At 39.3% G+C, this 24,770-nt stretch overlaps 1 protein-coding gene across 1 annotated transcript in view; it reads left to right on the forward strand.

Moving 5' to 3' along the window:
• Positions 1–1,272: 1,272 nt before the first annotated feature.
• Positions 1,273–24,770, forward strand: part of SEL1L (SEL1L adaptor subunit of SYVN1 ubiquitin ligase) — a 32,858-nt gene continuing 9,360 nt past the window's right edge. Inside the window, exons 1-16 of the mRNA XM_084207448.1 lie at positions 1,273–1,448; positions 8,335–8,372; positions 8,723–8,945; positions 12,120–12,287; positions 12,884–12,989; positions 14,708–14,870; positions 16,351–16,404; positions 16,486–16,545; positions 17,161–17,242; positions 17,540–17,694; positions 18,437–18,493; positions 19,504–19,572; positions 22,040–22,117; positions 23,239–23,301; positions 24,079–24,166; positions 24,404–24,552. Coding sequence (XP_084063574.1) covers positions 1,355–1,448; positions 8,335–8,372; positions 8,723–8,945; positions 12,120–12,287; positions 12,884–12,989; positions 14,708–14,870; positions 16,351–16,404; positions 16,486–16,545; positions 17,161–17,242; positions 17,540–17,694; positions 18,437–18,493; positions 19,504–19,572; positions 22,040–22,117; positions 23,239–23,301; positions 24,079–24,166; positions 24,404–24,552 — 1,647 coding nt within the window. The 5' untranslated portion in view covers positions 1,273–1,354. The remainder of the gene's footprint in view (positions 1,449–8,334; positions 8,373–8,722; positions 8,946–12,119; positions 12,288–12,883; positions 12,990–14,707; positions 14,871–16,350; positions 16,405–16,485; positions 16,546–17,160; positions 17,243–17,539; positions 17,695–18,436; positions 18,494–19,503; positions 19,573–22,039; positions 22,118–23,238; positions 23,302–24,078; positions 24,167–24,403; positions 24,553–24,770) is intronic.

Genomic DNA, 24,770 nt, shown 5'->3' on the forward strand with positions numbered 1-24,770 from the left:
CCCTCACGCTGCCGCCCAGGGCTGGTCACTCCGGCCCCCCTGAGCGCTGCCACTGCCACATGCAGGGGGCTCACGCCACTCCCCAGACAGGCTGGGCTCCATCCTCCACTCCAGGGGGGGACATTCACACGCAGGTGGGTTTATGCTTTTCCTTTTACCAAAACTTAGGGCTGATGTGAGCACAGAGAAGCGCCCTGGTGTAACCCCTGCAGTCCCGTTTGAAAATGGCATTCCCACACCTGTGCGGCTTTGTTCTGCCAAACTGTTTAGCCATGTGTGCTGTTTAGCTGTAGTGTAGCTAGAAAAAAAAAATAGTGGTACTTCAGTATTCTGCTACTTAGTATCAGAACCACTTGTTGACTCTATCCAAGGCACTTACATGCTCTTTAGACACCTCCTGTCTGCAGGAGTTCCGTTGCCTGCGGACTCTGCTGTAGCAGGCAGAAAATCCCTCAGCCAGCCCTGGGTGGGACGGCACTTGCCACAGCTTCTGCCACGGCGTCCCACAGAGGAAACAGCCGCTGGTGGCCACTCTCACCCTGCAGAGGTCCCAAGTGGAGCGCTGTAAGGCTGAGGCGGCATGACACTGCTGAGACAGTGGGAAAAACCCACTTTATCATTCAGCACAGCACTGTGTAACAGGACAGTCCTGTGACGCGGTGACATTTACCACCCAGCCACGTTTCATTCCATTAAAGGCTGGGTTCCTAGTTCCCTTCCTCGTTTGCTTTTTTTTGACCTACAGAGAGAGATGCAATTCCTATGAGAAGCGAAGAGTTGCGTCCCATAGTTGCACTAAAACTCTTTATGTTTCACATACTCCATCTGTGCTGCTTTAGGCAGACAATACACTGTTGCTTCCATACTCCTACTCAACGAAGCGTATCCTATAGCCCGGAATGGGCGGGGTTCCGGGTGGCGACGCCGCGCTCGCGCCCTGCGCCGTTCGGCGCGGGGAGTTGTGGGTGGTGTAGTCCCTGCTCCCCCGCTGGCCCGGGGAGCACACGCTCCCAGGCGGCGCCGCGGCCCTCGCAAGGAACTGTGGGTGATGTAGGAACGGCGCACGAGCCAATGGAAGGGGCCGTTTCGGAAGGAACCGCTGGCGCAACGGCCCTCGCTGAGACACGTGCGGCGCTATTTGCTAACGGGAGGGCGTGGCGGGCGAGCCGGGCCCCCGCCGAGCCAATCGGAGCGGGCCATGTAGAGCCAGCCGTTCCCCGGGGTTGCGTGTGCTGCTGCCAGCGGCCCGTAGTCGGCCGTCAGCGCGGCCGCTGATTGGTGGCGGCGGCGCGCTGGGCGGGGCGAGAGAGCCGGAGTCGGGGGCGCTCGGCGCGGCCCCTCAGAGCCCGGCGGGATGGGGCGGCGGGCGCGCTGGGTGGCCTTGGTGCTGTGCCTGGCCGCGCTGTCGGCCGGAACGCTACCCGCGGTCGGAGCGCTTCCCGCGGCCGGTGAGTACCGCGGCTCCGCCTCCCTACGCCCCCCTGGGCCCGAGCGCTGCGGCGGCATTGCCCCCCGGGGCCTGCGGCGAGGGAGAGGGGCGCAGAGGTATCTGTGCGGGTCCTGACGCCTGCACCGGGGCGCGGAGGCGGCGGCAGCGGGGGAAGTGACCCGGTGCTCTCGCTGGGGCTTTGGGGTGCGAGGGGGCAGCGCCGACCTCTCCGGGGCGCTGAGGCGGCGGAGCGGAACGGCGGGAGCGGGGCTCCTGTCACCTGCGTGGCCGCGGGTGGCGGGACCGGGCTGGCCTGAGCTCTGCCTCACCGTAGGCCTGCTAGGGGTGGACGCATTGCTCAGTGCGGTGCCTGCCTTTAAGCAGCTCGTTTGGAGCCCGCTTTGTAGTGCTTGCACTGCTTAGAACTGAAATGAGGCGTTTTTTCTCCCTAGAACGCATTTTTCTCCTTGAGGTACTGATAATGCTGATTTCAGCCTTATTAGAACGGTTTTCTCACCTCGATACGTAGAGAACATTTATGCGTCCTGTTTTATGTCCCCATCATATTTTTTCCCGTCCCTGTTTTGTTGTTATGCAGCTTGGGTTTTGTCTGATTCTCATGTGTTGTCATCTACTTCCTTTCCTGGGGTTTCTACCTCCCACACCCTTCTTTCCTCCATGGGCTGGTGGGGGAAATGTGCAGTGCATTTATTTATAAAGCCAGAAGCCACTACCTTAAGGACAGCCATATGCGGTGCTACTGGGGATTTATTTGCTTTTACACTGTTTCAAGAAAGTAACTTAACCATTTCGCTAGAGGTAAGTTCAGTACTTTGGGGTTCATTTTCCTGTATGCAGCTGGAAGTTGAACTTTAAAATAATATTACTGGATTATATGAGCTTTGCAGGTCGCTTTATAAGCCAGCAGGGCACTTTTGAAGTTGTTGAAAGAATACACACAAGTTCTGTGAAAGCAGAGAGATGTAGCCAAACTTTTGAACTATATGCTCTCATTCATAGTGTATATGAAGAAAAAAGCTAAGGTGAGAATGGGACTGTGAATGTCAGATGAACCATCTGTAGTGTACGTGGAAGTTAGGTGATAAGGGCTAGTCAAGTGTGTCAGTGGCTGTACTACCATGCAGCTCTCCTGCTTTGACTGTTAATCCCCTCTCACAAAGTTGTTTTGTGGGCATGAAGTTCTGATAGTTTAATTCAGCCTTTATAAACAAAATGTTTAGATTCAATTGAACTAATACAATTAATAAGCCGTAGAAAGCACAGTACATGAATGTAGGCTTAGGAGCTGTTTACAAACTAAAATTGCTACTGCAATATCAAACTGTTCATTGATAGCCACAATTAATTAGGAGAGGGTGTTGAGAGTCCATAATTTGGCAGAAAGCTGTAAGAGGAATACATTTCTTGCTCCAGTTTTTAACAAGAATCATTCTGAAAGTTGTCCTCATTTCATGCTTTGATTTCCTACAGTAACACTATGACTTTCTGTATTAGAGACTGGTATAAGTCTTGGGACTGTGTATTAAATGCTTCCTTGAATGTTTAATTGTTTCTGGTGTCTGGTCTGGAAAGACTCAACTGGGATGTGAGTATAGTGGAAGGGGTTTTAAGAAGAATGAGTAAAAATGGTCCAAGTATGACATTTCCTAACTTTAGGAAGAGTTTTTAATGAGAGCTTTTTTTATAAGTGAATATTTTAAATGTAACTATTATCATAAGCTTTGTTTAAATCAGTTTATTGAAAACTTGAGTTGAATGCAAGAAAATTCAAGCTTAAGGGAATGGGCACTATATTTTTTTTAATATTATATTGCTGCAGATTATGAAGGCATTTAAAATTGGGACTGAGGAAAGATATTAAGAAGCATTGGCAGAAGCAGCTAAAAAAATGCTAAGCATGGGTGTGTTCTCCAGATGAAACTGGCTGTCTTCTGGTCACTGCAGGAGTGATGGCCTTCCCCTGCTGATCGCTTATTAAGAACATTGGAAAAATCCTCCTTTTTTTTGTGATTGCCGGTATTATTTGATTAGTGGGATTGTTTCCTCTTGTTCACAGACCAAGAGGTAAAAATGTTCTCATTCTGCCTGAAGAGAGGAAGTGATGCTTCCTCTAACTCTCCTACATTTTCCATGGCTAGCTTCAGCAGTAGGCAGAGGTTTTTATGCTGTCCCACTGATTGGTGGGACAAATGAGCGCACTCATAAACCTGTAGGGAAGTACTAATTCTACCATAAGACAGAGCTCAGAGGTTTTCCCTGACCTTTCTGTTTTCACTTACCTGATTGAAAAATATTCCCTAAAGCCTTTGCTTTGTTGCCTGGTTGAGAATCTCGGTTGCTACTGAAGAACTGCTGGAGAGTAAGTTCTGTAACGAGTTAGCCAACACTTGCAAGGACACTGGAAAAAAGATTTTTATTCAGGGTGATGGCTGACCTATATCTCAGTCTTCTAGTTGAACTAAAATGAATATGTTGCACAGATTGTAACTGGGAACAATTTACTTGCTGCCAAGGATACTTTGGAACTATTTTTGCTGAATAGGTGCCACTTAAGGATTTTACTTAACTCACTGCATGTTTTAAAGCATTGTGTAATGGGAACGTGTCTATGCTATTGAGTCTGTTTCTGTGCTGAATATATCAGTCGAAAAAATTCATGAGAAGCAATTTGAGGTAATTTTTTTCTTAAGGTTTCCTTCTTTCCTGCAAGAACAGGGTAAACAGAGTTTGCTTTCTCTTTCAATGTCTATCTAGTCACTTGCACAAAAACAGCATTGAAAGAAATTGCCAGAAATATAACAGAAAATCTCTCATGGATGCTCTAAAGCAGTCACTACCAAACCATTTCTGTTCATGCACCCCTCTCCAGAGAAAGATTTTTGAGCATGCATTTTACATGTATTTTTTGTAAGTTAAACATTCATATACGCTTGTCCTAACATACTATGTGCCTCATAAAACATGCACAAAACCACAAATGAAAGAAGAATGAAATAAAGGTGGAATGTCCACTATATTAAGAAATTTTATGTATCAATATGAAGTCTGAAAGGTATGTTATTCCTGCAGCCCCGGTGGGTTGGCTGGCATACTTGCTGAGGTGTGCACACCACTTGGGAGATCGCTGCTCTCAGCAGAAGCCCACTAGTTGCTTTGTTGTCATAGTGTTTGAGGCTCGGAGAGCTTGGCGAAAACTAGAAGGAAACTGACAACAGTAATCAGTTAGGGATTCATCAGAGCGGTGGGGGACTGCTTTGCTTACTGAATTTTCAGCTACTTCCTGAGTGTGTGTGACCATTTTAACATTGAAACTAGTGGTATTTCTTGTCTAGTAGTAGCAGCCCTCTAGGTTTATGGGATGTCAGTTGATCTGTTTTTCTGGTACAGCAAAACTTTGGAACTGTTGAACTCCCTCAAGCTAATGACGTTATTGCTGAATCACACTGCATAGCTCTTCTGGTTTCTACCCTTCTCTCCTTAGTGCTCTCTTGAAAACAGTAATTCCCACAAAATGGTAGGAGCTCTATCCAGCATCTGGTAGGATCTTTTTCTCTAGCTTAGACTGCCAGAGAACTTTTGCAATGTTTACATAGCATGCTTGAACACTGGCCTTTCTAATTGAGGAAAAATTAATACTTCTTAAAGCTGATTTTAGTTATATATGAATTGGTGGATGGTTGAAAAAAGATTTTGGTTCTGTGAAGTGCTTTAAAGTTCTAACTGGGTGTGAAATTACCCAGCAATGTCTACAGCTCAGTATTGTTTGTAAGTAAAGCATTCTGTACAACATTGTCAACTGCCCACTTGAGCCACAGGTATTTTTGCCTTCCTTTCCCTTTTATTAGATCATTTTACTCCCTAATTTGTTTTACAAATTGTGAGATTAATTTCCACTTGGCCTTTTTAGAGGAGGTTTATGGAATTATACAGCCTTGGTAACAGATCCAAATATTAAAAAAAAAAAAAAAAAAACTTAGTTACTTTTTATAATTGAAGTGTGGAAAAACAAGCTATAATATCAACTTTAATCTCTGAAACAGGTGCATAAACATAACATCTGTGAATTCGTTCAATAGCTCAGCCTTGACTAATAAACTGTTCTTAGGCCCAGCTGTGACCTTTCATGGACCTCTCATTAACACTTTCAGAATAGTTTTAACAGTTTCATAGGAGTAAACACTTCTGTAAGTGGGTGCATATTAGTCAGCAGTTCTGTGAAACAGCAAGGCTGTAAGTGATCCCTCCTTTAGTCATACTCTTCATTATCTTTGCAACCTCATCTGCCTACCTTAGAAAAAGTCTCAAAGCTCAGAAAAATTAATATTTTAGTTTTGCTTTAGTGCCTTTTGGAACCACTGTTTGAAAACAATCATTCAAGTACAACTTCTCAGTAACAAAGTTGGTTTCTTCTGAGAAAATTTAAATGATGCAATAGAATAGAAATAGGTTTATTTACTTTCAAAGAAGAGCAAACACTTAGTGAGCTCTACCTTATGTTGCTCAGGTGTCTCTAGCCTTTCAATTTAGTAAACCTTTTGCATATGAAGTTACAATAAAATTGTTCTTTCATATGTGTGCATAGACAGTATAACCTATTTATATTTGTTTTTGTGTGGTCTTTTGACATAAAGTGAACCTACCACCACAGATTGAAATCAGTTAGTGAAGCCTTTTCTGAAATGTTAGAAAGCTCTGGTGCTGTCATGCAAATAGGCTGGTTTTGTACAGACAAAAACAATCGCCCTAGCTGGTATAGCTGTTAAAAAAAAACCAAACATGATGTTTCCTACTGCAATAACAGGTACTACATAAGTGCTTTGTATATATTAGAAGGAGCATACAAGCTACTGGGTACGGTACCCTGTCTTGGTTTTCCTGCTCTCCAAAAGCATGTCTGATGTCTTGACAAGCTCTGAAGTTTGAAGGTGGCATTTGGTCTTAGGTTAAAATTACTTAGGATAATAGAATATAATATTTGGGAAACATGGTAAATGACAACTTTGTTCATAACTTCAAAATAGAAACACGGGCAAATATCCTAAATGTATGTGTACTTTTACTGAATTTAAAGACCAGTTCTCATATCATGATCTGGAGTGTCAAAGTTCAGTGGCAGAACTTCTTTTCTTATGATTTATCACAATCACCCTTATCTGTTAGATTCCTCAGGCTGCCAAGCCCTGAGGTCTCTGCCAAAAATGCAGCTGGCCTTGTTTTTTCCTTATGCTTCATAATGGTTTTTTTCTTCCAAATTGGTGTTTGTTCTTATGCTGTCTTGCAGGGTCTGTTTCATCTGGAATGCTCTGCTGTTGCCACAAGTTTTTCTGAAGTGTTCTACGCATTTTCATTTTCAGACCTGTAGAGTACAGCTGCTTACCCACATCAACTGTTCTAGATCCTTTTTAATTCCATGACTGCTGGCAGTCAGACTCTTTGAGCTTTACATCCTCTTCACCATCCTCAACAGGCTGTTATTTATATGTCTCAGTTGTACTCAGTGATCTCATCACCATAGTTTTGCAGCTTCACTTACAAGTCTTCACATTTTTTCTTAATTTCTGTTACGCTGTTACAGCTTAAAGTTGAATTCTCCCTCATCTTTTCACTTATTCCAATCAAAGGTTGTACTTCAAGTAACAATGTGGAATCTAGATTCCAGAAAGCGATTTCCAAGATTAATCCTATCATTGCAAGGGTTACAGTAGTAGGCTTCAAAACATGATCCAGTGAAGTGTCATGTTTAGAATTTGTTGCTTCAGAGATGGTTTATCTCTGGTAAGTGACTTTATTTGCATGAGAATGAAAATTGTGCAGGTTTTGTTTGCTGCTGAGTGCTTACTAGAGTCAGCCGAGTTCTATAAACTGTTGGAAGTGTTTGTGCAGGTAGGCTTTCATGGCTAGGAGGAGCTAGTGGCAGCTTTGCTAAGCGATCTGTTTGTTTTGAGCTTTTATTTTGAGTTGTGTACCAGAGAGAGGGAGGCCTGTGGCATCTTCTTTCAAATGTAGGGGGGTTTGTTTGCTGAAATGAGGTGTTATCAAATACTGATGACTCTGAACAGTCACATCTCCGTGATGTTAATTTTAGAGGCTTCCCATCAAAATGATAGCACAGACCAAGTTGTTTGAAGCCCATTTTAGTTAAAGAAACAGAGCAATTGTTGCAGAAAAAATTCAGAAAAACAATGGTAAAGCTGTCATAAATAAGTTTTTCTGATTATCTTCACCTTTTCACTTGTATTCCTTTAGTGTCTGCCTAATAGCCTTTCTTGCTTACCATTTCTTCTCCTTCCAGTCTTTCTAATCAAATATCATATAGCTTTTAGACAAGATGACAGTTAAACAAGACTTGCATCTCTTGAAGAGTATCTTAAAGATAAACTAATTCCTCACAGTTTTGAAGAGAAACCTCTATATAAAGGTTTGAATATGCTGGTCAGGCAGAATGAATTGGCATTCTATAAAGGACAATGTTTCCTTATAAGCCTGGGGGTATGAATACAACTTTCTTGTAACTACTGAAGCTGTTGGTACTAAAGCTGATTTGGTGACTAAAAACCTTATGTTCCACAGCCTTTTTCACTTGATGAAAACCTTTAAGTAGTTTAGTTGGACTTGAATCATTCAGACTGTGATTTGGGTTTAGAAAAAGCACACTTTTTTCACTATGGAACACAGAGTTGTGTTGGCATAATTTAAGGAAGAGGATCACTTCTGAAACATTTGATTCCTCCTCATCACAGTAATAAGGTTTTTCTGAAGTATATTAGTCAACTTAGTATGCTAGAATGTTTCAGAACTATGGTACAGTATTGTAACTAAAGGTTTTATTTTTGAGATAGTTACTCATGGAAAAGCATTCTACTGACTTATAATGTCTCTTCTAGATGAAGAAGGAAATCAGGATGAATCACTGGAGTCAAAGGTGAGATAAGTTTCTAGTCATTCTGATTTACCTGTGGAGTGAGAGCAAAGGTCTGAAATTCAGAACAATAATTCGATTTTAGGTTTTAAGCTTTTCTGTAGCTCTTGCTGTCTCATTAATTTTTTCTGTGCATCAGAGAAATTAATACTGCGTTACAAGTTTGAAACGTTTTTTTACAAAGATGTGAAAGGGATACAGGCAATGAAAGCTGATAGAGGTAGCTCAGCTTGCTTTTGATTCAACTGTTTAATTAATTAACCGTATCTTTTAAGAAGTTTTTAAATGGATTTTAAGCCAGCTGCTGCTTCTCAGTTTCTAATCTTCTAAATTATGTGGCTGCTTTCCTTCAGACTTTATCTGCAGAGGACCAGGTAAAGGATCATTCCACAGGAACTCGAGTGGTAGCAGGTCAGATCTTCCTTGAATCTGGGAAATCGGACTCTCAATCAGAGAATGAAGAGAGCTTTCACAGTCAAGAAGAGGAAAAAGAGAATTCACTGGAAGAGTTGAACTCTCTAGAAGTGTCAGATCTATTAAATAAGGATTTGGAAGAAGCAGAAATACAGAGTCCAGGTAAGTGTTCACAGGCTTTTGAACAAGTGGCAGCATAGATGAGTCTGAGTAACTCCAGCATGTGGGTGAACACAAACAGTAATTTTGAATATGAAATAACAAGTGTCTTAACCTTTCTGCAATGGAGTGGTAATTGCTGCCTTTTTCATTAGAAATAGCATCAAAATGTCTTGAAAGGTACCGTAATTGAAATGAGTAGTTATTTTCAGATGCATTTGAAAGAATTTTCCATTTTTCTTACTGTTTCTGTCATGCTGGAAAGCTTTAAGCATCAAATAGAGAAGGCCCTGATTTCTTCAAATAGAAGTCAATTACAGATTCTGTGCTCTGTATGTGCACCAGCAATACAAAGAGAAATTTGCATCAATCTTTTTTCAATCCCATGGCTGTTTGCCTGGTGACTCAATTGACAGAAAAGGAACAAATAGTAATGTAAAGACAAGCTTCCTGGAACAGCATTGAGAGCCTCAGGGTGGCATCTGAACTGCATGTAAACTTCATGAAGTTTTTAAATATAGGTAATACCTTATGTCTTGGGCCAAAATTCCCAGGGATTATAATATGGATTTTTAATACATAATTTTATGATTTTTTGATTTGCAGTTAGTAGTTGATAACTAGATGGCACAGTTGAGTACCTTAACCTATGCAGCAGACTTTTCTTTGTTACTTGTCCATAAAAAGTAAATTTTCTATGTTACTGAGAAATACAGTAATGTGGTACTAATGATACTTGTCTTCTCAACTCATATTGAAATGTCAAAAGAAAGCAGGAGTTATTAAATGAGCTCTATCATGTAATGACTGTCTGTTTTCTAAGCTGTTTCCTTATTAGAGCAGAACTAATATTAGTTTGTGAAAACTCAGTAATAGGCTTAACATTGCTGTGTTGTTGTTTGATGCTGTGTTGTACAGGAAAAAAGTATGTAAAATCCACTAAATATCTTTCTGCCACAAAACAGTGAGCTAAGCACCATATTTAGTCAGTTCAGTCTATTTCAAAAGTAAACTTTAAGATACTTTTAATCTCATGCAAAAATATATTCAGCTGACTGGCTCCTCAGGAACTAAGGTTTTTAACTATACCTATCAACATACTGCAAGTGACTTTCAAAAACCATAAGTTAGAGTCTTGCACAGGTCTGGGAGCATCTTATTAATTAAATAAGCAGTGTGAATGGAGGAATTTTTTATTTAAAAAGTAATTCTAAAAGAAAAGTACATGTTTTCTGTTAGGAGAGAAGAGTGCTAAAGGACAGCTTTACAAATGCTTTAACTGAGCATCTATCTGAGGTACAGATAGTACACCTCCAGATGAGCTACTGGTAACAGGACTGCATTAAGGGACATAAAAGCTTTTCTAAAAAGAGGTTAGCTACTATGTATGTCATGACATTGTGTGGAACAAAAGTATATCCTGCAAATTTCCATGTATGTTTTATAGGATATGGAACAAAAAAATGACTAATTTAGAATAAGTGCTAGTAAAGGTTTTAGCTTTCTAAGAAAGTTGTCCTGCTCTCTTCTCATGAGTGATGAGATTGTGTGTAAAGAAAATTCTATTTCTTTAGTTATTGCTGTTTTGTGTTTTAGGGTTTTATAACACTGAAGTTCCATACTAAACAGTTTTTGCTGAAAATTGCTCACAAGTTTATAAAGAGCAGGCAATTCCAATTTTCCTTACTTGGAAGATTCTCACAGTAATATTGCCAGTACTTATAAATAATCCATATTTGGGTTTCTTGCAGCTTAAAGTATGAAACAAGACACATGTAAATTAGGACAAATATAATGAAATACCACATATTTTATTCAGAGATAGTAAAGAGGTAAATTGCTTCTGGAGCATTTGGTTTGACAAAAACTAATTTATCCTCTGGGTAAATTGTTTGCCTCACTTAGTATTTATCCATGTCTAAGTACATAAATAACTGTTGTGAGCATTTTAACCTGTGATTGCATTGCTGTGTTGCTCTTGAGATTAGTCTTTGTTATTATCTGGGAACAAAAACAGCATTATGGTTGAATTTAGAATTTTAAAAAATGCAAAGAGGGGAGCATTGGGGCAGAGTAATTTCATAACTTTAATATGCAGCTGCATCTCATGCAGAGCCTGTGTAAAACTGCTTTCCACACAGGAGACAAGGTACAAAACAATACAAATAAAACCAGGCTTTCTCAAAGAATGCTTCTGGACTTGGAGCTTGTTCAGATGACAGTGGTAAGAGGTCCCATAAGTTTTAGTTACATGAACACCCTTAGCAGGATCTTGTATATTACTTTGTAGGTAACAAATGTCTGAAATTATTCCAGACTAATTGCATATTAACACATTATTTTTGAGTGCAGTTACTGAAAATTACAGTTTCTCTCTTGTGATATAATTAACTTGGAGTGATGTGGTGGAACCTTGTGTCAAGGCATCCAGTTATGAAGAGCAGTTTGAACAGGTCCAGCTATACCTGAAGACTTTCTTTTGCTTCAAAAAATCAACATGAAATATTTAAACTAGTATGGTCTTTAGGCCTTTCAATTATAAACCCTCAAAAAAACCCCTAATTTTCTCTGTAGCTACAAAAATTACAAAGTTAACTTGAAAAAACTCTAAAATTGGCATTGTCAGCTGCATGATTTTGCAAATGTTTTCAAATGAAGCTGAACGCAATTGTTGGATTTAGCTTAGTGAAAGAGGAAAACTTTTATAAAAGTCTAACTGAAATAATTCCATCTTCAAAATCTAGAGAGAGAATTCCTAGTCTTCACAGAAGATTGATTCTAATATCATAATATTTTAAAATAAAATCAGTAACCTTTGAAGTTTTAGTGCATGAGAAGGGATAAATTATGCTGTTCAAAGTCATTTTGAATGCAACTAAATATATTGGCAAAATGAAATAATTATTTTAATTTAAGTATTTTCAAGAGTAGAAAATTACCAAACTCATAGTGATGAGAATCCTTTCATCTACATCATAGTGATTTCACTTAAATCTTTTCATATGTTAGCGCGTACTCCCTGCTGACACTCCAGTATTTTCAATATAGCATTTTGTCATGTGCGGGGTTCTGTCGTGATTGTGCCTAAAACCAACACAGGAGCACTTTTCTGTTTGTAATATGATTCAAATTTGGGAGTAAAGGAGTGTAGTCTAATTGCAGGGTGTGTATTTTCAGTTTTGACAGCTCTTGGAGGCACTGCAGATGGTGAACCTTGCCACTTTCCGTTTTTGTTTATGGAGAAGGAATATGCAGAGTGCACTGCCGATGGGAGGGAAGATGGCAGGCTTTGGTGTGCAACAACCTATGATTACAAGAAAGATCAAAAGTGGGGTTTCTGTGAATGTAAGCAACCTTTTGGATTGTTCTTGTTCAAATAATGCTTTTTTAGGTTTGTCTTTTCAGTCCTCTTAATGCTCTTTAGTTCAGGATGTAGAAGTCTCTGACCACTTCATACCATAATAAACAAGTAGTTATAAAGGCAAAGGTTTCATGATGGAAGAAGTTTTAAAACATGCCAGTTCCCAGACCTGATTTGGAAATCTTGCAATGAAGACATCCATAAAACTGTTTGAGGCTGTAGGAGGATAGGGGTTTGACAGTGTTGCCCATTATACTTACTGATTTGTTACAGAAAGGCTACCCTTCTCTAGGAAGTGTCCTTCTGAAGGAGGAACCTGCACAGCTTGCTTTTGAGCAATAAATGAAAAGAACATTTTATCAGCAAACTTATACATGAGACATCACACCCAAAATCACCTATTAATATATCAAACACATCCATTAGACAGCTTTTTGTAATCACTTTTTTATTGGTTTTCAAAAGCAAGTTTCTAGCTGTACTTACCCTTTAGAATGAATAGGAATTTTGAGAGGATAGTCTGCAGTGGTATAATTTGAGCTCTTAATGTACACTTTTTTTTTTTTTTTTTTTTTTTTAGCTGAAGAGCAGTCTAATAAGAGAAGGCAGATGCAAGAAGCTGAGGATGTATATCAGATTGGAATGAAAATCCTTAATGAAAGTAGTAAAAAGGCTCAGAAGAAAGTGTAAGTATACCTCATCTGCCCCCACAGGAGAAGGATGGATATGGCTGGTCACTTTTGCTTAATGCAAAAAGAACTTGATTGAGCTGTCCTGAGATTTTGAGCTTTATTGGACTCAACATCAAGCCATGCAATGATAGAAAATAGGTAGCAAATACAGGGTATTTAGAAAAAAAAATTATGCCTGCATTCCTTTGAATGCAGTAAAAATTGTGTAAGATGAATTTCTGAAGAGTGGGTGTCATCAAAACATTGACTTAATGCAAGGTGATGCTGCAGTTCTCTAGCTCCAGTTTATAGATGGCAACTGGCCAGGAAAAACACTGAGAACGTGATATGAGGTAATTGCCCTTTTCACATGCTTCTTACAGTCTGGTTCTCATTCTGCTTCAAAGATAAAGAGGAAAAAATTGGCATTTCCTGTCCTGCTCTGTTTTTTCTCCTGCTTTCTGATGGTTTTGGTCGCCATAAAAATAGTATCAAACTTAAAATTAACAAATCATTATAATTCTAATAATTAATGTTCTTAGGAAGAAGAGGGTAATGCTTATATACAAATAAAAAAATTAGAAATTAGTGTTCTGTTCATTCTACTTTTTTTTCTGAAGGCATCCAATTACTAATTAAATAGCTGTGGACTTACCACTATAATCTAGAATTGCTATGTTAATTTAGATCTTCCTATTCATGTTGACAACTTCCTCAGTAAGTGGTGACTTCAGCTGATTAATATGTAAGGACTATAACTATTTTAGATTCATTTTTGAAAAGAAGGGAGTGTGTTTGTGTCAGGGAAAGTGATGTACAGCTAAAGTTGTCTGCACCTTGGCAAAGACAAAGAGAGGCAATATCTGTTGGATTCTGAGTAGTATTTTTTAGTATGAAATAGTGTAAGAATTCTCTAAAACAATATTAGGTGTTAGTTCTCTTGTACAGCTTACACTTTCTTAGAAGATGAACTTCTGTGAGGAACCAGGTATGCCTCAGTCTGTCCTAAAGAACAAGAGCAAGTCTGAGAATAGAGCAGAGGAGGGGTAAATGAAAATTTTTGAGTGCTCTCAAAGGTCCTTGAGGCTAAACTGAAGCAGGCTTGCTGATACTGTGTAACCATGTGTAAGGTTAGGAGGTGTTTAGTTGCTGTGAAACCATCTGCTGTGAAATTACTTTGAAGGGTTACCAGTTCTGAGAGTGAAATAGAGGAGTATCCAGAGATCCCCCTGTTGGTCAGCATGACTTTTTCAGCACAAGGTTGATCACGTATGCTGTTGCCTTGGGCCCAAGGCTTGGTGTTTTCACTGGAGTGGTTTTGCACTCAGATTGTAGAGACTAGATAGTCTTTTTGAGGCTGCTTCTGTTTACCGTGATATACAAGACTGTTCTGGGAGTGGTTCTACTGGACACCTAGTACAGAACTAAAAATTGTTGCTACAAAAATATGATCATTTGACCTTCCATTTCTTGTATGTCTTAGAGGAGAGGAAATGCATACTGCTTTGCTTTTGGAGTAGAGCAAACATTAGAATTCAGCTTGTCCATTAACTAAGTCATGTGTTGTTGCTTATATTGATGATTTGTAGCTGGAACAAATGACTGTAGGTAGATGCATTTTTAGAAAATAAAGGCTAAAACAGAGAAACAAAACCCCTCTCCAGAATCTTCAGGTTTATGAATGGAATTTGCTACATTGCTTCAAGTTGACAAAGAAATTGTTTTCTCTTAAGAGCATATCAGTATCTTCTGAAAGCAGCTGACATGAATCATACCAAGGCCATGGAGAAAGTGTCTTATGCTTTGCTGTTTGGGGATTACCTGAAGCAGAACATCCAGTCATCAAAAGAACTATTTGAAAAACTAACGGAAGAAGGTTCTCCTAAAGGACAAATGGTATGTATATCCTTAGATCCTTCTATAGGTTTATAAATGAAATAAAATAAAAATAACCTATAAATATAGGTTATTCCTCTAGGTGCTTTTATAGATGGCACCTGTACCCTCAAAGTAAACATAAACACATCTTCTGTTTGAGTTTTAAAATGTTTAACTACCAGAAATATGTGATGGTGGTGGTTTGGTTTTTTTTCCCTGTTATGACTGACAACATTGGATATTTGAGTCAAAAAAACAGGTATATGTAGGTGACTCCAGCCAGCTAACCTTCTGAAACTGTGTACTTTTTATGTGGTTTTTTGTGCAATGTTGTGACTTTTCATTTGCAGTTTTATCTGAGATGACACCAGTTTATGATCTAGGAAATAAAAACTCCTAGGAAACTTGATGTGTATTTAGTGGATTGGGAGTTGCTTTGTCCCTGTGCCTTTGAACACAGAATTATTCGTGCTTACTGTTACAAAATGTCATGAAATATGGATGTTAATGATTTTAAAATCTCATACCTGCATAATACTTATTGTTTACTTATCCCTTACTTATTGTTTAGTTATCACTTGTTTTGGAAGTGTCAGCTTCTTAAGGAGCTATTAACTTTCTCTTCTTTGGCTACCAAATCTCCAGCTGTTCCCTGTTTAATTGTGGAGTACCCATTTACAATAGAAAGCAGGAGCATATTTTCTCTAGAGACTTTATCTCTCAGTGATGACCTTGACTTTTATTGATCTAAAATTCAACATTGTCTGCATGAGATAATTTTTGTGTGTGCTTTCAGATTGCCTAGAATAGTCTAAGAACACTGTGAAATATAGACATCTTTACATATACACTATCTTCTGTGCTGCTAGTTTCTATTCTGAGCTACCAGCTGTAACAGGTGTGATAGGTAGAGCAATAACTATGTAAATCATAAGAACAAAAATAACTTCTGAAAGAACCTCAGATATATAGCTCAGAGCATTCTGATTGTTTATATTTATAGTCACAGTAGTCTGCAAGTAACCAGTGGCAGAGCAGATGCAAAACTGTGAATTCATAGGATCTCTGAATCAAACAGTATGAGTCTTCTATGCAAGGCTGTGGTTCACAGATGTTTACACTGGTGTCTGAGGCAAACTGGGTACATGAATAACCTGACAAATACTGCTTAGCTTCACTTGAGGGTCTTTAAGCTGGGATACTTTCACTGTTTAGGACCTTCGGATCTACACTTGATATTCTGGGAAGTAGTAGTTTGCTTCTTCCATTTGATTCACTCATCCAAATTCTGGTGAAACACTATTTTATGTTAGCATCCTAAGCAACTGAATGATTTTGAAACGTCATACTTCGAAAGGGGCAGGGAAGAGCATAGATATAGGCAGCCCAAACTGAAGGTAGAGCTTGGCATACTCTTTGCAGCTTTGAATCTTTATGCCTATGTATTCCAGGAGAATTGATCTGTGGTTTTTTAAAAGGTGTGCTTTTGTATTTCTAGGCGCTTGGATTTCTATATGCATCTGGCCTAGGAGTCAATTCGAGTCAAGCTAAGGTAATTCAGAAATTTTCAGTGTGTGGTCTTGTGTTTTCTCTTGGGGGCTGATGTTAAATAACCAGTGATTTTTGTTTTAAGGCCCTGGTGTATTACACTTTTGGAGCTCTAGGAGGAAATCTGATTGCTCATATGATCTTGGTAAGTAAGATGGTTAATAACTTTAAACGTGCAAGAGTGTTTTGTACTCCTACATCTTCAGTGTTTAGATTTCCTTTCATATGAATACCCCATCCAAACACTGCATCATTTTGCATGCATTGAGTGGGCAGTAGTATGTTCCCCATCATTCATTTTTAATTCAAGGATGAGTCTGCTCATTTTAAGCTATGTGCCGCTATGAATTTAGATGGGGCCATGTTTAAATCTCTTGCTTAAATCAGAATTGTCAGACTTTAAATTTTTGTAATCAAATGAGAACTATGAAAGAGATCATTACAGAAAACGCTGTTTTAATCGGTATTGTGAGATTTAAGACAAAGTGCAATGTGTAAATAAAAGGCTTTACATGTTCACCCTTAAGTGTCATTCTACTTATTTGCTTTTTCTTGAGTAATATCTGAACTATACCAGCCATGTTTAACTTTTAATAGTGTCAGTCATTGGTTTTTTATGTAGCTACAATGCTACATAGCCTTTGTCTAGCCTATCGTCTCGTCAAATCTTGATCAAGTAACGTGAAAGAAGTTTGTAACATTGCAAGCAGTATGTTCTCAAGTAATTGATAGTTTCATATTTATGTCATTTCCTTTCTAGGGTTACCGGTACTGGGCTGGGATAGGAGTCCTTCAGAGCTGTGAATCTGCTCTCACTCACTACCGTCTTGTAGCTAATCATGGTAAAATCTTTTTACTAGGGTAACATTCTTGACTTTGTGTTCTTCTTCATCATTCAACTAGAAGATACTAAAGTACTTCCAACACTGATAGTATAAACAGAGAATTTCTGATATTAAGTTATGGCTCTGCATTATGATAAGCTATTTTTAGCTGTATTGAAATGTCTTGGAGGGTATTAAAGTAATTCTCTCTTGAGTAACAGCTGGAAGCTCCGTAGACGTCTGGTTTTACTAGGTTATGGTGTAATTTCTGTATTGAAATAACCTGTCTGAAAATTTGTCTCGTCTCTTTTCCAGTTGCTAGTGACATTTCCTTGACTGGTGGCACAGTAGTTCAGCGAATTCGCTTAGCAGATGAAGTAGAAAATCCAGGAATGGCAAGTGGGATGCTAGAAGAAGACTTGATCCAGTATTACCAGTTTTTAGCAGAGAAGGGAGATGTACAAGCACAGGTAAGATTCAGTTCACCTGATGACATTCAGACATTTTCAAGAATTACAGGAACAACTTTATGAAATATGAAAAGACATTGGAGCTTTAGTGTTCTCTTCATCCCAAATCAACCTGTTTCCTGTTTGCCCCTTAGTTTTTATGTGAAGAGACTTATTGTCTAGCTGCGTTTAAGGTAGAACTTGGACAGAAAATGCAAATTATTTTGGAAATAACTTTAGCATCTTAGGAATGAGATCTTGGCTTTCACTAGAAACCAACCAGACTATTTCAAGGATAACTTCAGATGTTGTGTAAGAAGGCTAGATAAAAATACTGGCCTTGATAAGGGGTTTCAATTTCTCACTGCTCCCACTCTTGCGTGACTTCTGCGTGCTATGGAATGGACCTCTTCTACACACAGTCCAGGAGGGGAGGATGCTAACAGAGGGAAATTGTCCCAAGCAAACCTGGTCATGTAAAACTTGAGACTTTCGTAGGCAGGATTCAAATGAACATTTGTTACTTTACATCTGGGACAGTATGTTGCTTCTATCTAGGATAAATTTCCATTTAGGCTAGTGTGAAAAAGTAGGACTGTACTGTAGTTATTGAATCGAATCTGTGCCTTCAAACTTTGTGGCATCTTTAACTCTGACATTGTCTATCTATGTGCATGTAATTAGCTCAGCTATCTCTGTATTGCTAGAAAAAGGAAGTCCCAAGGGAAAAGTGACTTACTTGCGATGTGAAATTTTTTTTAAGGTTGGCCTTGGACAGTTGCACTTGCATGGGGGAAGAGGAGTAGAGCAAAATCATCAGGTACCTTTTCTCAATATCTCTGGTGCATATTTCACTAGGCAGAGGGGGAGAAAGTATAACTGAGAAAGTGGTGCAAAAGTGTTTAAGTACCACTGCATGGTATGTAACAATTTCAGTAGCCTTATTCAAGAAGACTTAATCTTTATGTGACTAGAAGATGGAACTGATTTTTTTACATGACTAGTTTAGGATTACCCATTTTAAAAATGACAATATCAAAAATAAAAACTTCTTATCAAGTAGTACTGGAACTGGCTGAGCTTTTGTAAATGTGGTACAGTCTTCATGATGCTCTGGGCCTGAATTAGTGATGATAGTGTAGTTTGTGGCTTGCAAGAATGCTTTGCTTCTGTAAACAAAACACTGCAACTTCAAATACTAAAGATATTAAGTGTGCATAGAAAATAGAACTTCTGCAGATGTAAGCCAAGCTAGCAACCTTGCTTATGAAAGTTAAAATACCTAACCTCATCTTGAAGTAAGTATTGAAAAAATTGAGATGTAAGGATGTGCAGTCCTGAGGATTATTTAATCCAATACAGTAATTATTTAACAGAAATTATTTATTAGTCATCATATTTAAAATACCTCAAAATGACAGCTTTAGGAGGGTACAGAGATGATAGTGAGTGGTCAGAAGGAGTATAACCAATTTCTGTGTAAAAGTAGAATAGGAACTGGCAAATCTTGCCTATTCTAAACAGGGTTTGATGGTACCATAAGAAAGTAAGATCTCCCTGTGTAGCTAATGCATAGTAGCAGTTGTAGCTTGTTGGTTTTTCCCCTTCCCGGTTTTGGAATACACTGGTTAGAGGGATTGCTGCTTAATACTGCAATTGTATAAGTGAAGAACTCTGTCACATATATTAAATTAGGTGGGATGGGTAACTTTTGCTCCCAGAAGAGCCTGGTAACTTCGCAAACAAATCTACCTGCCTCTACTCCGTTTGTAAGACAAGTTGCTCAAATCATGGTGATGGTGATTAAAACACTTGCTTTCTTTTCTACAGCGAGCATTTGAATACTTCAATCAAGCAGCTAATGCTGGCAATTCCCATGCTATGGCTTTTCTAGGAAAGGTAAGATATAAATACTCTCAAAAGTAAGAAAACTGCCTTGCAATGAAAAATAGAAACTTTCCTACTTTCTGCTATCAGTCAATCTAAAACTTGAATTCTGGAATCTAAATATTGCAGTATAGCTCCTGTTTTGAATTTTTCTGCAAGGTTTGAGTGTTGTAGTGTGTTGTCTTGTCTAAGTTTTCCTTTACTTTAGGATTTGGGAATTTTTTTTAATAGTGCCTGAACTAGGGTTTTGGGTTTTTTTTTTAAATCAAATAATTAAATATTCAAGTGTCCTTTTTCTGTAGTGGAATTCAAAACTCTAAATAGGAAACTATTCTTTTCCATACAATGTATGAGGAAAAACGAGGCTTCTCAAAACTTTGCCCAGCAGGAAATACTAAGTTGTAAAGGAAATGGGAAAGAAATTCTTCCAATTTCATTTTGTGTAGAGAATTGAGGCATCTGAGTCAGAATTGCCAGTAGGCCTGTACTTACTTTGCACTAAAGCTTGAATCTATCTGCAGGGTGGGCCTTTGTTTCAGTTATCTCAGATTTAAGGCTTTTTTGTCTAGGGGCAGATCTTACCTGACCAATCTGGTTGCCTTCTGTGATGGTCAGCAAGGGAAGGATGTCTGATATCAGCTATCTAGATTTCTGTAAGGCCTTTGGCACGGTCCTATACAACATCCTTATCTTCAGATTGGAGTGACATGGATTGGAAGGGTGGAATATCTGGAGATATGGATATAGCCAGAGAGCTGTGATTAATGGCTCTATGTCCAGGTGGAGGCCAGTGACAAGGAGGTTCCCTCAGGGCTCTTTCTTGGGACTGGTACTCTCTAATATCTTTACTGGTGGCACAGACAGTGAGATCAAGCACAATCTCAGCAAATTTGCAGATGACACCAAGCTGAGCAGTGCAGTGACACAACAGAAGGATGGGAGGCCACCCAAAGGGACATGGACAAACCTAAGATGTGGGTCCATGAGAACCTCATGAAGCTCAATAAGTGCAAATGGAAGGGCTGCACCTGTACAAATATGAGTGCAGGCTGGGAAATGAACTTATTGAGAGCAGCCTTATGAAGAAGGACTTGGGGGATCTCATGGGTGAAAAGCTGGACATGACCCAGCAGTGTGCACTTGCAGCCCAAAAGACAAACTGCATCCTGGCCTTCATCAAAAGAGGAGCAGCCAAAAGGCTGAGGGAGGCAATTCTCCCCCTCTACTCTGCCCTCGTGAGACCCCACCTGGGGTACTTTGTCCAGGTGTGCAGTCCTCAGCACAGGAAAGGCATGGACCTCTTGGAATCAATACAGTGGATCAAGATGATCAGAGAGATGGAGCACTTTCCCAGTGCAGACAGGCTGAGACAGCTGGGGATTTTCAGCCTGGAGAAGAGAAGGCTCCAGGGAGACCTCACTGCAACCTTCCAATACTTAAAGGGGTCTTATAAAAAAAGAGGGAGAGCAACATTTTGCATAACAGGTAGTTATAGGACAAGGCATAGTTATAGGAATAGTTTTAAACTAAATGAGGAGAGGTTTAGGTTAAATGTTAGGCCAAAGTTCTTTATTCAAAGGCTGGTGAGGCAGTGGAACAGGTTGCCCAGAGAAGTTGTGGGTGTCCCATCCATGGAAGTGTTCAAGGCCAGGCTGGTTTGCACCCACAGCAACCTAGTCTAGCATCCTAGTGGCTAGCATCCCTGCCCATGGCATGGTAGTTGCATCTAGATGATATTTAACCCAGTCTGTTCTAGGATTTTTAATTTAGAACATGATTGGCAGGCTGCTGGCAGCGATTATAGTGCATTACTGCTTAGAAAGGTATTTAGGTCACTCGTCTGAGATCTGGGTTGCTGACTACCTTCAGCCTGTGAGGAGCTAAATCCTTATTACTCCATTTGAGTACCTTCTAAGGTTAGGCTGCAATAAGCACCAGCTCTAGGTCATCTTTTTCAGGCTGTCATTGTAGTAGAGGATTCAAAATTAATGTCCTTAAAGCCTAAAAAAATAGCATAATATGCTGTTTAAGGCACCTGAAGGAAGAGATTGCAGTTCCTGCTTTCTCTATTGGTTGTTTTGTCACTAATTATTGTTGAAGTGAACTGCGTTTAGTAACTAATTTTTGCTTTGTTTTTGCAAAGTATTTTGACTGCCAGTACAGTTTGATTTCCACTGGTCTCAAGATTTTTGCCTGATTGTGTGTTTTTCACTGCACATGGGTAGAAATTAAAAACTAAGGGTATTGTCCTGAAAAAAAATTTATTTTATGGGCAGTTCATTTTCCATTAGAAAGTTAAACCCTCTGATTTTACAGCAGAGAGATGTATTTTCTGCTTCAGGACAATGATTATTCAGTAATGTAATAGAATATTCTAAGTCCAGTAACTTCCTCTCAGTATGTAAAATGAGGATGCTTCATGGTCTTCATGCTAAACTGACTACTTTGGCTGTTCTTCAGTAATGGCTTTCTCTTTCAGATGTATTCAGAAGGAAGTGATGTTGTACCTCAGAGCAATGAAACTGCCCTTCAGTATTTCAAGAAAGCTGCTGATATGGTATGATTACCCATAAGGTGGAACTACAGCATGTGTACTAAATTGATAAGCTCTGAAATGCTGCAAATGCTTCACGTGCTCTTCCATGGGCAGACATCTATTCCCAGATTAATTAGCCCACAATCTTACTTGCCTAAGATGTCAAAAACTGCTCTGGCCGTGGTGCTTCATAAAGCTTTGTTCAGCATAAGGAGTCTAGCTCTCATGAATGGAGTCGAACTCTATTTCATTAATATGAAATACTGACCACCTAAATAGTCTGCAATTCTGTGAAGTGCTAGTGTTAATTTGAAGTTGTCTTGTCACAGGAATTTACAGTGCTTCTGTTATGTGAATATATAATAGTTTTATACCTCTCATCTCATTGGATTGTTTGCTCTTTGGGATGATGTTTTTTGGTCATGTTAATCCCCTGTATCTCTCTTTGATCTGTCCCTTAGGGTAGCGTTTGTACAGTTAAAGCATGAGTAGGCCTCCCGGAAGGGTGTTCAGCATGTGAAACACAGTAGATTAAGTTCTGAAGGAACTGTTGTAAGATAACTGTCTTCATGGTTCTTATATTCCACAATCTGAATGCAGTTCCACAGCACTGTGCTAAAGTGAGGATCTCTGTGTGCTCACCCTGCATTGACTGAAAATTTCTGCTGTGTCCCATTGCCTGTCCTGGCACTGAAGTAGTGCCATAGTGCCTGCTTGTGCAGGGGCAGTGGTTAGTAACGTAGCCCACAGGACAGCCACCATTTCACCCTTAGCATTGGAGTTGTTTTGGGAACTTGTGTAGCACCCAAAACATTCTGAAGTTGAGAAAAGTAAAGATAAGTAAGCTACTAATGCCCCATCTTTCTAGGGTTATGGGTTCTACATCTTGTATGACACTGTAAAAGTGCACAGTAGACTTATATAAATAATATTGGAAGTTTTTTCCCCTGTTCATCAGCTGTGTAGTTACTGAATAAAAGTTACTGTAAATGCTGTTTCCTCCTTATATAAGTATTGCTAGGAGCAAAAATGAATCTCTTTTGAGTACTATATGTTTTCATGATGTTCAAGATATACCAGATTTGAAAGTAATAGATGTAGGTTTTACCTTTCTTTGCAGAAGTGTTTTTCTGTGTTTTCAGGGTAATCCAGTTGGACAGAGTGGATTAGGAATGGCTTACCTCTACGGAAGAGGTGTTCCAGTGGTAAGCTTTTGACAGTCGTCTTTCTAATCATAGGTGATTGTGTTACTTTTTGCAGTCAACAGATTTTTTTTTTTTCTGGAGGGAAATACTGTGGAAAGCTTAATTGTGAAGATTCTGTTACACTGAAAATTCCTTGAGGAGATCTGTAATGTAAAAAAAATGCACTATGGAATTAGCAGCTATGAAAGAAACATCCTTATTTTGCTCTCAGAAGTTTGAAAATATTGCTTAAGCTATTAGAAATGCATGGAAGTGTGCATTTTAACAGGAAATCTGGGCTTGTCTGTAATTTTCTTGTGAAATAAAATAAATCCTAACTGTCCCCATTTTGTGACTCTTGTGGGAGTGGAGGAAGGCTGAAACTTTTAATTAGTTCATTTGATTTATTGCTTTTCCCACAGGAAGGTTTCTTGTCAAATGTTTTATATTTGGCTATGCAAACAGATACTCAAAATTTGAATTAGCCCAAAGTCGAGGAAATAAGTGTTCCGGAAACAGAACAGAGCTTCCATTCTGTGAAGCATAACTGTTCATAACAATGCTGTATGTGGATGCCAGCTTTGAGATAGCTGCAGAGTTACAACAGGCTAAATATCATTGTAGTCTGTTTCATTTTTTGCTTCCAGATTTTGAACAGGGGAATATTTTTCACTGGAAAATCTTGCTGTAATTTTTCTGTAAAACAGATCTGTCCTTTCATATATGCACATGCATATTTTCTCTCTTAAACTTTGGTGTATTGCAAGGCTCTAATGACTGGACCAAATCTTCCTGCAGAACTATGATCTAGCATTGAAGTATTTCCAGAAGGCTGCAGAACAGGGATGGGTTGATGGACAGCTTCAACTAGGTTCCATGTATTACAGTAAGTGGCATCAAAACCATTTGCAGGTCTAAGCACCTGCCCTTTCAGTCACTGTTCGCTAGGTGGCATTAGAAGTGTGCATGTAGAATGGGCTTGCTACATTGAACTTGTATTTCATTCTGTCTTTTCCTGACTTTTCACAAAGCTTTTCTAGAGTAATTTTGAAGAGTAAGAACTGTTTCTTATAGTGCTGCTTTCCAAGAGGAATGAGTAGCAATGATTTAATCTTTCTTTTAGATGGCATTGGAGTGAAGAAAGACTATAAACAAGCTTTGAAGTATTTTAACTTGGCCTCCCAGGGTGGCCACATTCTCGCTTTTTATAATCTGGCTCAGATGCATGCTACTGGCACTGGAGTGATGCGGTCCTGTCATACTGCTGTTGAGGTAAGGTCACCTGTTCATCAACATCCACAATACTGAATTGCAAGAGATTGGCTATAACCACATCAGCCTGTATAGGACATTTCCAGCAGCGACTGCAGAGTAAAGGCTATCAAAAGGGAAAGTGATATATTAGCAAACTTGTTTGTATTTCATGAGAAAAATCTTTGGCTTTTTTGTTATGTCAGGTTTGTATTTCCGTTATTAACTTCGAAGAAAAT

The sequence above is a fragment of the Fringilla coelebs genome, assembly GCF_963513975.1.
Source record: "Fringilla coelebs genome assembly, chromosome: 6".
In the NCBI taxonomy this organism is placed as follows: Eukaryota; Metazoa; Chordata; class Aves; order Passeriformes; family Fringillidae; genus Fringilla; species Fringilla coelebs.